Source organism: Haliaeetus albicilla, chromosome 5 (genome assembly GCF_947461875.1).
Source record: "Haliaeetus albicilla chromosome 5, bHalAlb1.1, whole genome shotgun sequence".
Classification (NCBI taxonomy): Eukaryota; Metazoa; Chordata; class Aves; order Accipitriformes; family Accipitridae; genus Haliaeetus; species Haliaeetus albicilla.
Genome location: NC_091487.1, coordinates 41,243,616 through 41,258,338, shown reverse-complemented (window position 1 = coordinate 41,258,338; position 14,723 = coordinate 41,243,616). Strand labels below are relative to the sequence as shown.

The 14,723-nt window shown below is 40.1% G+C and overlaps 1 protein-coding gene across 2 annotated transcripts in view; it reads left to right on the top strand.

The window, feature by feature from the left end:
* The window catches only part of STARD9 (StAR related lipid transfer domain containing 9), a 118,896-nt gene that overhangs the window by 95,195 nt on the left and 8,978 nt on the right, over positions 1 to 14,723 (top strand). For both annotated transcript variants that reach the window (XM_069784355.1, XM_069784354.1), the window contains 2 exons: positions 1,417 to 1,900; positions 2,770 to 14,001. In XM_069784355.1, coding sequence (XP_069640456.1) covers positions 1,417 to 1,900; positions 2,770 to 14,001 — 11,716 coding nt within the window. The remainder of the gene's footprint in view (positions 1 to 1,416; positions 1,901 to 2,769; positions 14,002 to 14,723) is intronic.

Here is a 14,723-nt window from a genome sequence, read left to right as displayed (position 1 = left end):
TGGTACGAGCTTGGTTTTTTTGCATTATGTTTGTCCTGATAGCTAAAGGTTGTGTTGGCTTCACCTGCGTCCTTGCCATGAGTGTATTTGATTTATTTCAAGTACATTACATGCTAAAGTGCTCGTGTATAAGATTTGCAGGCTCCCATCAGGCTGTTTTGGCAAGTGCTTATTGGAGCAGCTGTAGTTGCAACAGGCAGTAAATTTGTGGTTGTTGCTCTACCTCGGCCAGGTGCTGCACAGGGTTTGCATTGCTTGGGAAGTTTCCATCTGATGGGTTTAGGGAGGGTGGCAGAACTGTCCAGCAGGTACCTCTATGGTGGCTTCCTTGAGCCTTGTCTTCAACCTACTTTGAAGGTTGCATGCCCATCCACAGGACTGGTAGCTGGCAGCTGCAGCTGCCTCCACAAATGAGGCACATCACGACTGGAGCGTAGAAAGGTCTAGCCTTCAGGCTAACTGAACTTGCCACCGATAAGGGCAAGCACAAACATTGCCATTTCCTGTGGTAAACAAAGTTCCTTAGCATGACTGGGCTCCCTCATGTTCAGCATGCCTAGGCAAGTGAGAGAAAATAGTTTACAGGTGGGTTTTGTTGGTTCATTAAAGTTAAGGAGGAAAGGATAGGAGCAAAAGGCACAAAGAGAAATGGTTTTTTTTTTTACAATAGTTGTGAAACACTCAAATGCTGTGATGAGAAGTCAGTAACATTTTAAGATTGCACAAGTGCTTATTTTTTCACTCGAAATGTAGGAATTTATTAGCCAAAGGCTCATCAGTGTGTGCATGAAATTCCATTTGCTGCATTAATACAGAGGTTGTTCAGCTTTGTACAACTTCCTCTTCTAGTTCCCTTGTTAACTCTGCTCTCAGTGCACATACATTCATTCCCTAAGTAACACATATGAAGCTTAACATGTGACTTCAGAATAATTATAGCAGAAGTAGTAGCACATTTCACAGTAAAAAACTAATGAAGTCATACTTCACTACTGTGAATATATATCCTATGTCTGAAAAGTGCACAGAATTGAACTCAGGCCTTTTAATGCTTCCACTGTATTTTAAATTGAGGTGACATTTGAGTGTAATCTTTAAGAAATTGAAATGTGTTCTACTTTTTGCTTACAAACAAGGTCTTATCCACTAGTCTCCTTAGCTATATTAGCCAAGCCCCTGTTTACATCTTGCAGTTGTTACCCAAGTCCTTATCCCAATGGAAAGGCTTCCCGTTATCAATAAAGTGCAGCAATGATGAATTCTTCTCTAAATGGTTTGTCAAGACTCTTTTCTACATGCATAGAAATTCTGTTCTCAAATGAGCATTCAAGGCTGATTAAATTAAGAAACAAGATAGTAACGAACAATGTTGTTCCTATGATTTTTACTTTCTTTCGATCATTGTTTTGTTTACAGACCAGCAGTGGCTTATAAATGAGAATAAACGACTGGCTGCCCTTCAGCAGCAGCAGAGGGAGTTTGCAGTGCAAACAGAGTCTAGGCTGTATGCAGAGGCTGAGGTGCAGAGTACCATTGGGCTAGAAATCTGCCCTTCCCTGCTACAGCAGAACAAGAAGAGACTGGTGCAGCTGGAGCTCTTGCGAAAATACTCCTTAAAAAAGGCAGAAAGAAACATAAGACGGAAAAAGGTCAAATTCCAGCTAGAAAGGATAGTCAAGAAGCAGAAGTTACTGGAAGCCAAGCAAAACCTAGAGCATCTGGAAGCTAGCTGCTGGCTCAAGGAAGAGTGTGTGAAACAATCCAAAGTCCTAAATGAAAATACTGCTTTACTGTCCTCTTCGGATCAACAATTGCAAAAGAGAAGGAAGTCACTGGGTTCGAGTTCCTTGCAGCACAGGCAGCATTCGTTCTATAACCCACATCTGCCCCATGTACCCAGGTAAGTTAACATCTGCCAATTCCTCTGCACTTACCTTGAATTTAAATTAATTTTGAATTTTCAGTGGCCACGTATAATCCAGAATGCCTTTCAATGTACTGAAATAATCCCCAAACTTGCAATATCAGTGAACTTACTATATTGTATGTCACACTGCAGCTGTTTGTCCTTTTTCCTTGGATCTGTACAGTGCATTCTCTGCTTAGCTCTTTGACGTGGTCTTTCGCACTGGTTTTTTCATTCCTCTCTCAAGCCTTTCTGTACTTTTTGCCTCTTTGTGAATGCTTTTCAGAACTGGCTTAACTCTTGTTCTTATCTTGTTCAAACTGTTGGTAAATACTAATTTCTGCATCATTTTATCTTGGTTAGGGTCAAACTCTTCCTTCAGAATATTTGTATCATTGAGGTGACTCTGGATTGGACTTTTAAGTTGGCCAGCCTCTCTCAAAATAAATATCTCTATGCAATGCTAAAAAGTTGGGGTGCTAGGGTGTCTATCACAGCATGGTCCTGAAGGCAGGAAATAGCTAAGTGGATTTCTGTGACTTAGAACCATCCTTTATTTTTAACTAATGTTTGCAGCTACCTTAGCCTACAGAGACTAAATACCAAGCTATACCACATAGCATCGAGCTATTCCTTTGTGCTGCAGAACATATTTAAGGATATCTGGGGGACTGTATGGTTACTGACAGAAAATTTTTTTTTTTTTTTTTTTTGGTTCTCTGCTAGAATTTGCTTTTGAAAGGCATTAAGATTGTTGCTTCACGTGTTGTTATTCCTAACTACAAGACATTACTGATGTGGAAGTGTTGTTAAGTACATTATTCAAGCAATGATTGGGCTTTATTTCTTCTTTATTTCCACAGCTGTTTGTTGAAGAGGGAGACTGTCTCAAAGTTATCTACCTCACCAAATATTGATCAATGCTGCGAAGGCAGTACAACAGGGAGGTTGTCATCTGTGGAATATCTTTACAAAAGAGGTAAAGACGTTTCTGGGAGTGATGACCTTAATGATGAAGAAGGAATCTCCTTTTCAGTCCAGAGGCAGCTAATTGAAAAACAAAGAACATCTTCATTTGGAAAAAAAAAAGGAGCAGAAAAAGACTCTAATGATTCAGCTATCATGGCTTATATCAATAAAAATGATCAAAAAATTGAAAGGTTGGATGACAACCCAGGGCAAGCTGGATCTCAAAACCACACCTCTAAAGGCTCCTCTCCTGATCTTTTTAAGGACAAAGATGAACCTGAAACCTTTATTACAGGGACAAGAATGACAAAAGCAAAGGTGCTAGGAGATTTAAGTCAGCCTGCAAGTAGCAATCTAGAACAAAATAGAGCTCAGGTATCCAATAAGAAGACTCGAATGGATATCAATGGAAAAGGCCACAGGTCTTCTCCAGAAAACTTTCCTAAGGAAATGAAGAAAACAGTGTATGGAAACCCACCATCAGTGCATCTAAACCAAGCAGCCAAGAACTCAGCCTTGCCAAGTCATGAGAAATCATCAGTGGAACAGCAAGAATTTCTGATGGTGGCAACATCAGTAGGAAATCTCACTAAGATGAACACACAGGCACCACTCTCTTACGTTGAAAAAAAGTGGCACAGTGCTGAGATGCTAAGTGCTGGAGTGTCCAAAGCAGCCACAGATGTGCTGGGGAACTGGCAAGAGGATGATGAAAATGAGATTTCTGATACTGACAGTTCCTATTCTGTAGATTCTCTCTGCTGTGCTTATGCAAAAGCTTTCACAGAGAAACTGAAACAAGAAGATTTTGAGAGAAATAAATGTCCTGCCAATGCAGAAGATTCTGAGAGTGATGACAGTCAAATGTCACAAGACTCTCTGGTAGAAAAGGAAAATAAAGCCAAAAAGCAAAATAAAAGCCGATTTCACAAGTCAAAGGCCCACCGTGAGCCAGTTAAGCTTTACAAAAGCAGAACTGATCACCATATTTCATCTTTGGTGACATCATACGCATCTCGTAGGAGACTGGGAAAGCCTGAAAGAAGTTTTTCTCTGGACAGCTTAGCTGATGGAGAAGAGATGCCAGCAGAAGATCCAGTAGAAGAATCCAAATCTGACTCATCTGATGAAGTGCCAGCAGAGATTTTTTGGAAGTTACAAACTCCTAGATCACCAGCTATACAGACTGAGGAAGACCATGAGTCCAAGACCTGCGACAGAGATACAGAAGGGACAAATTATGATCTGAAGCTGAGCAGTTCCTTTTATTTGGACACTAAACCACAGCCTGCTTCCAGTAATGCTTGCAAGCGGTTGCTGAAGGAGACAAAAGTCTCCTTTGTAGAACAGGAAAGGTCTCTTGATGGAAGACTGTATTACACAAGTGGAAATCCTTTGCTTACTACTGATGCTTGGTCTTCCTGTGACTCAAAGGCTGACATCAGCAGCCCCAGAATAACAGCACCTTCTTCCCATGAAAATTTGGAATTTCAAGAAGCTCAACCGTGCTCTTTGAGCAAACCAGAGCTTTGGCTGAAGAAAGATGATCTAAAGCAGTCAGCTGCTGAAGTTTCTTTTGTTTCTGGCTCTAAGCAGATACACAGTATTACTCATTTATCACATCGTATAAATGAAATAAACACAGTTTTCTCCCCTGACACATCAGAAGTACCTTTACCTGAAACAACAACAACTGCAAGCAGAGTTTCTGAGAGTGGATCGTTAAATAAGATTCTTAAGGGATGGACAAACTCTAATGAAAATTCCTCCTTGGAATCTCAAGATGTAACGTCCTCATTTGTTAGCTCAGTAGGACCAAGCTCCTCTTTTGTTCCTGTTTCAGCAAAGCATGATTATTATGAACATTCAAGGTCAAATCATCCTGAACAAGAACGACTGAATGAATTATCTACTTATAGGTCTACCACTGAATGCACACAAACATTCAGCTGTTTGGAAAGCACATCCACCACAGACTGCTTGTCACTGGTGTCTGGGAAAGAGGAGGAGTCTCTCCCCACAACTCATCCAGAGCTGCCAAAAGGTCACAATCTGAAAAAACCACCTTTTATTTCTGTGTTGCCTATGCACATTTTGGAGCAGAGAAATGGCTGTGTAGATGCAGCTTTAGAAGATGATTTCTTCAGAACTTTTGAAAAAGATGACCTCGATGATGACTACAGTGACTTGATGACAAAATCAAGAATGACAGATTCAGGCAGCGGAAGTGCATCTGCTGCTGAACCTGCTACAGGACTTGCTCATAATATGACCTCAAGACAGACATCCGCAGTAAAACAAGTCCAATTTGGAAACCACAGGCAGCTTTTTCCAAGAAGGGAAAAACCAACGTGTTGTGATAAAGGTTTCTTTCTCAGTGACTTAACAAATAAGAACTGCTCTCTAGTAAGCAGTTACGGGCTTCAGACATTGGCTGGGCAAAGAGCAGAGTCAGCTGTTACAGTAGGTCTCCTCAGATCTGGGGAGAGTAATTTGGAAACAATGCAAGAAACAGATTATGAACAAATATCTGCAGAAGAAGTAACAACAGAGGCAGATTCCTCCTCACAGAAGACAACATATCGATGTAACCCTTTAGTTGTTGCTCACAGCGCAAGTTACGACCAATCTGCGACACCAATAGAGATGTCTCAAAAAGAGATTATCTGTATGGAAACTAGCACAGATAGCTTGGCAGAGATTGCGCCAGAGGTGCCTTCATTCAAAGACAGTGAAGAATACAAACCAAAGGATGAAGACTTGTCTTCACTGAATCATTATGAATTCAAAAGCAAACCTGTTTCAAAAAATTATTCCCATGAATGCGCTCTAGCAGACAGTCGGGCAAGTTGCTTATCCCAACAAATTTCAGAAAATTCTACATTATGCGTTGATAATATAAGAGAAGAAAGCAGTGAAAGCAAAGAGCACAATGTCTTGAATTCTCAGGCTGTAGTTCAGAAAGAATTTTCACCCAAATATAAAAGCTTAGTTGTAAATGAAGTAAGTTATCTCATAGTGAATGTAAATGGGAAAGACACTGAGTCTTTCCCTGCTGCTATTTGTGAGAGTACAAATGATTTTCTCCCAGAATCCAATTCAAGCATATTTTACAAAGCCTCAACAAAAGCTAATCTTTTTCAAAGTGCATCTGAGACTGAAAATTATTATAAACTATTGGAGCATGCCACAATAGTGAAAGGAGATTGTGATGCTACATCTAATCTCACTGTGGAAGTCAGTGCCACAGGAAGCTGTTCTGATGTATGTTCTGGCTGCCTTTGCACAACATGCTCTTCAAAAGCAATAGGGCAGAAAAACAGCACGCATAAGACGACTGATATTTCTGTGGAATTTGATGCAACCATTCTCTTGGAAACAGAAACACAGAAAAAATCTTTGCTTGAATCAAGAGAAGAGAAAGAAGCCTTTTTGGAAAGTGATTGCCTGGAGGATATCTTGCTTATTGAAGATGATGTAGACTCAGAGTCGGGAAGAATATTTGAATACAGTACAAATACATCAGCTACTGTTTCTCAAGAGGAGAGTCTGTATATAAATAAAGAATCCAAGTTTTTAAGAAACCCAGAATCCCATCTAGAAGAACCTATGGTTCCTTGTCAGAATACAAAAGGAAACACTGATGACGAAATAACAAAATTAATCAGTAGTGCAATCAACTTAGAAAAAAGTGCATTGGAAATTAAATCCAGACAGATTGAAAGTTTACCTGACTACCCAGGAGCCAAAGTCCAAAGCATAACTGAAGACAGGAGTGGAGAGGATTTTAAAGGCATTAGTCTCTCTCAGAATCCAAAGAACCCTATTGATATTGTAGCTTGTGAAGTTCAGTGTGAGTTTTATACGAATCTGTGCCTGACACATGAAAAGGTGGAGAAAGATGAACTGCAGGTAGCCAGCCCTGGGGTAGAACATACTCAGAAATCAAAAGCAGTCATGCATTCTGGCAGCCGACTTGAAACAAGCAGCTCTTGCCAAAAAGAAAAAAGTGAGAAAATAGAAATAGGTGTTTATTCACCAGAGTTTTCTGTTGCTCCCAAAACCACTCCTTCAGCTGTGTGTTCCCACACAACAGATACTACTCAGAATACTTCAGGCTTCCTTGATACTTGTGAGGGGCTTTTACAGATGAACAGAACAATAGAAAATGTGTTTAATACAGAGGACATAGCTGCAACGGTACTAATCACAAGTAGGCAAGGAAATATTTTAGCAAAACCTGAAAATGAAGGACAAGTAAATTCTAGCAATTTAATTGAACATTGTGTACAAAACTATTTGCCCCAGGAAGACAAGGTTAATGAATGTGAAGTGACTGGGACTGAAGAACAAATTATCATGACAAACACTGAGGGGCTGATTATTACGAGGCAAGAAGTCATACGCTCAGATGAAAATGTTTTATTTACTGAAGAGTCTCCAGCTCTACATCAGATGTATTGTGACAGAGATGACAAAGAGGAAATTTTAAATCAGTTTAAGATCCCTGAAAGATACCTGACAGCTTCAGGACTAGAACAGAATATACTATTAGATGATTCAAGATATCACGATCCTACTGAAATGAGTGAAGATGGTGGCTCAGTGGACTCTGTTACAGATACAAGAAAGGCGGTCATGAAAGATATCGATGCATGTGAATATTCAGTTGATGATAGTACAGGTATTGACCAATATAGAATTGAACAAGAATTTAAAAGCCTCCATATTAAAGAGGACAGCCATACGTATATGAGTTGCTCTATGCGATATCCTGAGCATGGCACTTCAGAAAACTTGAATGTCAGTGTTGTTAGAAAAAGACCTGATATTTGTGAGTTGGATCCAGCAGGCTCCAGAGTTGAGGAGGAGAAAGTGCATTTGATTAATCTAGTACAAATGGCCAAAACAGCCAAAGAAAAGGAGGTGTTTGTAGAAAACACAGAGGAGGTAGAACTGATCATTTTACAAAACCTGAATGATCTATTCCCTGAAAACAAAGACAGCTGCCAAGTGACACATGATGACAGCAGACTCAACGAATTCTTAAGAGAAAGCCAGTGGGTGTCTACCAGCTTTTCTAGAAATAATGAAGATAGCAGCAAGCAACAAAATCCACCAGCAACACTGAAGTCTACTGAAAAAATTCAAAAAGTTTCACTTAAAGACTCCCCATGCCAGTCTGTAAATCACCTTTTATATCTTGGTGTAAGTGATGATTCCCATCTTGTTCAAGATGTTCCCACTGCATTGAAAGGACATACAAAACCATCTAACAATAGTGTTGGAACTGGAGCTGTCCTGCCTTACTATGAAACATTAATGGAGAGTGAGGTCTGTGTCGGTACGCCTGTTACAGTCAACAAAATGGGAGAAGAAAAATATCTTTCTGATAAAATGCAAAGTAAGAATGTAGCTTTTCTGCAAACCAGAACCACACAGGACAGACAGGAGGAAGAATCCTTTGTGTTTAACAATGCACCTGATTATGCCGTATCTGGGCAACCTGTCAATGAGAAGAGCTCTTCCACTCCCTACAGTGCAGGCGGTCCTGAGTCTGAAACTGTTGTACTTCAGCAAGGGGCCAAAGGAAGCTCACTTTCCTTGGAAAAATTAGATTCTTCTGAAGATATAATTCAGGATGTTAACAACGCTCATGAAGAACGCAGTGTGGATTTAATGGTTAATAAACTATCAGAAGACTGCCTTAATTCCATAGAAGATACAGCTCAAGAGGAAAAGGGAGCCATTGTCCCTGATTCATTGCTCTTGGATAATTCAGACCTGATTTCTTCTTCAGAGAGAGAAGTGGTGGAAGATATAGGGGGTGGAAAAAAGCATTCTTTACTAGAAATCTCTTCACAAAAAATGTTTCATGATATTAATACAACTCAGAAAGTACTTCACTCAGGGAGTTTATCACAGCATGATGAGAAGGAGAAATTTTTAAGCAGAAGCTATACTACAACAAACAGTAAAAATGAAAATGCAAAGTTTCCTGGTGTAGCTGGATATCAGCATGAGCCCAGAGAAAATCAGGGACATGGGACTTCTGAAGAGTGCTGCATAGACCAACTGGGCAGCACTGTTTCTGAGAACACTTCAACCCTTTCGGAAGGCCTGAACAAGTCTCCATGGGAAAATCCACATTATAGTACAGAGTTTCTAAATTATAATAGGAACTCAGGCACTTCTGAAAGTTCTCCTGGTCTCCTGAATCATCCAGCATCACCTGCAGATGTTTTGATTGCCAGCAATGGAGACAAAGGTAAAAATGATGCTGTTCTCTCTGAAGAAACAAAATACTTTGAAAGTGAATCAACAGATTTAACTGTATCTGTAACTTTTCCTGATGCTTCTCAAAAAGGAGATGAAAGGAAAAATAATTCTGCAGTTGCAGAGGCCACATATGCTCAGAATAATAAACTCCCTGAAAAAGTTGCAGAAACAGATCAAAAGGAGAAAATAATTCAAGGTTCTTTCCAGAATTGCAATGACATAAAAGAAAATAAAATACCTGAGTACTCAGAACACTACAGTAACACTTCTAGTGTGACTATACCAGAATCAGGCTCGCTTACTTTTGAGAGCCGAGAACAGACTGGCAGTAAAGAATCAAAGTCTCTTCTGTCCTACTTTGTAGAAGATCCTCCAACTGATACACCATTTCAAAGCTCCAAGAACTTCAGTGCTTTTGACACTTCTTGTTTACTTGATGAGTCAAAATCTCTAATATTTAGTCAGCTTGAGGACTCACTTCAAGACACTTTTTTGACTAAGCAGGTGTCCTCCAGTTCTGCAGATGTGTGCTCTGTAAAAGAAGGAGATTTTCTCCAAGCATTTGCAAGTGTCAGTCACCCATCCTTAACACCATTTTCAGAATCTTCTTTAACTGCAGATATAGGCCATGGTGAAACTAGCACATACAATATTTCACATACAAGTGTATTGAAACATTCTCCATTTGCTGTTTTGCAAATACAAGACACTCAGTCTGATAAGGCTGTGGTATTCGATGAGCCGGTATGTGCTTCAGGAAGTATTTTACTTTCTCTTGCAAAAGAAAACAGGCATTGTCCAGTATCAGACACAGACTCTACTTCATATAAAAATTCTGCTGCAGATAGGGAACCTGTATATGGAAGTAAGTGTAAAATATTTGACAATGATATAAAAGTTGATCAGCACCACTGGGGTAAAGTTCCACCACAAGAAGTTTGCACAGAACACATAGAGAAAGTACTAAATGATAATTCTCTTTTATTACCATCATTACCTTTTTGGGATACTGGAAAGGCAATTCTTGTTAAAGAGGGACAAAGGAGAAAACAACTGAACAGAAATGAGGAAGAACTGCATTCAGATACTGGGGCTGAACATTTTGCAGTGAAGACAGAGCAGAGAAAAACATTAAGTAGAGAACCTGTTGAAAAGCAAACTAATGTATCCTCAAATTCTGCAAATGAATTAGCAGGCTCAGAAGTTACACTGTTGGAAAATCTGTATCCAGGAGATGTTGATGTGGATCCTGAACACACCTGCAATTCATTTAGTCCAACATATCCCACATACAGCAGAAGCACTGATCCCAGACGACTATATCACAGTGTCCTGGGTTTTGAAAAAAACCCTGCAGATCTGCAAGATAATTGTCAGTATGTGCCTACAGGTGAACAGATAGAACAGTTGCCAGACAGAACAAATACAGATGGTAGAACAGAGATTTTACTTTGCAAAAATAATACAGGTTCAAGCGTTGATAGCCCTGCTGATGATGCTGATGCAGACAATTGTTCAACAACAGGAGACGCTATAATAAGGAATAAGACTCTGAGATCAGAAAGACTGAAGTTTTCTGTAATGAATAATGAAAGTACCTCTGTAAAGTTTTTACCAGAAAACCATGATTTGCCTCCTCAAGAATCCAAATTGGTGCAACTCAGGAGCAAAAGATCATATTCTACTACACAGAATACAAAGAGCTGTAAACAAAGTGAACAGAGACCTTATTTACAAAGTCACAGACTATCAGCCCCAGCTATTGCTGTCTTCTCTGATACAGAATATACTTTGGAATCTTCATCTAAGGCAGATCCTTTGTTATATTCTGCATCTAAATCACTACAAGATTTAAATATGAGTGTAGAGCCTCCATCACCAACTGAAGATGATCTTTATGGAATTGAAAGATTTTCAAAGCAGGAATCAAAGAACTTTCTACAGGTTAAATCTAAACCCAGATTTCAGCAAAGAATGGCACAAACTAAGAAGCTTGCAAACTGCGATCCCCAAAATTTACAAAATTTTGCAGCAAGAACCCAAAGCATCCAGTCTTTAAAAGACTGTACTAGTCAATCTCCATCATCCTTACTGCACACAGCTCACAGTTCTGTGGGTGCAGAAGCAAATGTCCATTCAAAGACTAGTTCTGTAGCCCAGTGTAGTGAAGGGAAAGTTGAAGAAGCTGGATACCAGCCAGAAACAGATTTATTTTTGCCAGACAATAAAGATACAATGCATTTTAGTTCAAGTGATATCAACCCATATATTCATCCATGGCAAAAAGACGGATTGTGCAAGGTTGGTTGGAAACAGTATGTTTTTGGAAGTGCAAGTGATGTCTCTTGCAATCAAATTCCTTTAAACCTGGAAAATTGCAAAGTTATGAGATGTTCCAGTGTAGACAATGGATTGAATTCTCAAAATTCTCCTTTTCATTCTCATCTCAGTTCATATGCTACAGCAAAAGTTTTATCGAGCACTTTAAGCAGCATTGAAGGTCTTCAAGGATGGGACAATGTCAGACAAGACTTTCAATCTGCATACTCAAATGACAGTACCAAGCAGTACAGCAACGTATCCAGTGAAACATTGAAAACTAATCCAGAAAATAACACTGCTGAATTTGAAAATCCTTCTGCACAACCTGGTAACTCTGCAGTGCAGGTTGATGAAATTGTACTATTATATCCTTCCGAGTCTGAAAGGTCTTCCAAAAAACTACCAGGGATTACACGTGAGCAGGGAACACAAACAGCAACTCCAGGAAGGTATAAAAGGCAGAGAAGACATCAGAGAAGCTATACGGATATTTCTGCAAGAAAGCAGGAAACAAACAGAGATTTATTTCAACAACCTTCTTCTTGGACAAGCATGCAGAACCTGTCCATGCATCTGTCGCAGCTTCTTCAGAACACTTCTGAGCTGTTGGGAAACCTCTCCCAACAGACTATTCTAGATAATGAGCAGAATGCCAAAATGAACCAAAGAGGAACTGAAGAGGCTGTAAAGGCTACTAGATCAGATAGCTACACTCAGACTACAGCAGATGTAGGCACTCAAACTGAGATTTTGGAAGAACCTCAAAGCAAACATGAAGAAAAACAAGTGGAAGCAAAAATGGAAAACGAATTGAGGGCAGCTCAGGCAGTAAATGTTGATTGGAAAGGAACAGGTGCAGATGCAGCCGGCAAGATTCCCAAAAGGAAAGAGGAAACACCCTTCCTTGAAGAAAGAACACAAGAACCAACAGGGATGAGAAATCTGGGCAATCCTGACTTCCATGACAGTCTTGACAGCATTTTGGAAGACTCCTTTATGCATCTGCCTCTCTTACCCAGAACGTCCACTCCTATCTTAGATTTTCAGAAAACATCATTAAATGCACAGCAGAATGTTGCTTTTGCTAGCACCAGGGTTTCACCTGTCACATCGTCTTCGCTGAGTTCAGGGCAAGATGGTTCTTCATGCACTGTAGTTAGCAGCCCTACTAATAGCACCTCTCAATCTCCAGCTTCTTACGCTCAGGATAAAAAAAGTGTCAGTGAACTCGAGGTTCCAGCAGAAAGAAAATTTTGTTACAAAAACACCCTGCTAGTCGATAGGGCTTCTTCCCCTATTCTTACTCTCAGTGCTAGTCCCAGAAGCCAGACTGCTTTCAGCAAGTCCGTCTGCCCTATTAAGGAACCTCTTGGATATTCTGGTGATGTTTCGAGTCCCCTTCACAACCAGAGAAAGCAGAGGGCAGGTCCACAGCCCAGCATGCAACCTCATGTGGACAATTTTTCACAGACAGAAACAGACAGCGAATCTAGCGCTTCTAGAGAACGTAAGGCCATAAGAAAGAAATCTGGAAGTTTCTCCAATAAGAAAGCAGCCAAAGAGCTTTTAGGACAGGATAGTTCAAAAGACTTGGAACAACAGCATAGACTCATGGTTGACACCCACACCACCTTTTGTGCAAAACGACTGTATCACTCTAGTAGTATGTTGGAGGTGTCGGGCCACAGGGAGGTTTTAACAGGTGATCTCAGAGACTGCAGTCCACTGGCACGTTCACTTCGTTGTATGTATGTCACGAGGGGAGGAGGAGGAGGTTCTTCAGCTGGAATTGGACATGAAAAATATGTTGGTAATTCTGATACTGCTTTGATTCATAACTGCTCACCTCCAAATGCTGACTTACTTTTTAATCAAAAAATTAGTGCCACTTGTTCAAGGAAGACAAATGCTGGTGTGTCCTCAGAACCTCTGGTAGAAGCATCTTCTCTACAATTTCACGATTTCTTCTGGAAAAATGAAAACAGCTGCCCCCCTGCACTCTCTGAGGTGAGCGATGTGCAAACTTCCTTCCAAGATGACAATACAGATTCTGTCACTGAAAGTGAATGTGACACTGAAATTCCTCTCGTTAAAAATACTACTTTTGCAAAGCCTTACAGGCCTCGGAGCTACAGTCTCCGTGACTTACCCATACACAATAAATTTAGCAACTGGTGCGGTGTTAAGGGCAGCCCTCCTCCTTCGTTACTCAGCTTGAGTGGCAGTGTGACTGATTTACGAAGTCAGGCAGAAAAGAAACCTAGAAGCACGCAATCAACAGAGATGGAAGGGAAATCGCAGCTTTGTGACAGCAGGAGCAGAGAGATCGAGAAGCTTCAGAGAGAGCGCGCTCAGATCATGTCTGGCATTCACCTGGATCTGCATCAGCATCCCCTCACTGTGGAACTGACTGAAGCAAAGCTCAACTACGGCATCGGGGAGACGGACGCCCTGCTGAGGGTCCTTCAGAGCGGAACTGCAGATGACCTGGCGGCGATTCCAGTGAAGCAGCAACTTTATGAAAGGTAAATTACTTAAAGTAGTGTTAAGTATTTTGAACACACTTCATGTACCGTAAATAACATTTAGTAATGAGCACTTAATCACTTAGTCACACAGAGTGAACTACATGTGAAGAGATATAGTATTAAGCTTATTTTATATACACTTAAAAAATGCATTTAAGACAACATTTTGGGGTTACTTCAAGAAAATAGGGAAAAGCGTAAGATTCAGTGTAATTTAAATCCAGTGTCACCCCACTCCTAAAACTTCTGGCAGCTATGAGAGTGATCATGTGTACCTGGTGATCATGGGAATATATTTCAATGATTTATTGCAATATGAAAATAATTGATACATCCTATTTATGGGAATATCTCATTCATGCTTCTGTGAATAAATGCTGCTGTGTGAATACACAAAACCAAATTTTAAAACCCCATAAATATACAAAATAAATTACGAACAAATCAAGATCCTAGATTCTTGTGATTGGATTATATAACTCAATTCAGGAAGCTGTTGTGACTAAAAAAACTTCAGTAGTTACATTAGTCTCTGTCCTCAGTTTGCCTCTCGGCCATTACAAGCAGTAACCAAGTCCCTCATGCATTTCCTACTGTTATAAGAGCAGTGAAGTTTTAGAATTTCTGCATCATCTGTCAGCATGTGCCCAAACGGGTGTTTGCAAGGAGAGTGTATGGTATCAAATTCATATAAATTTTACATTATGAAGCTACCTAAT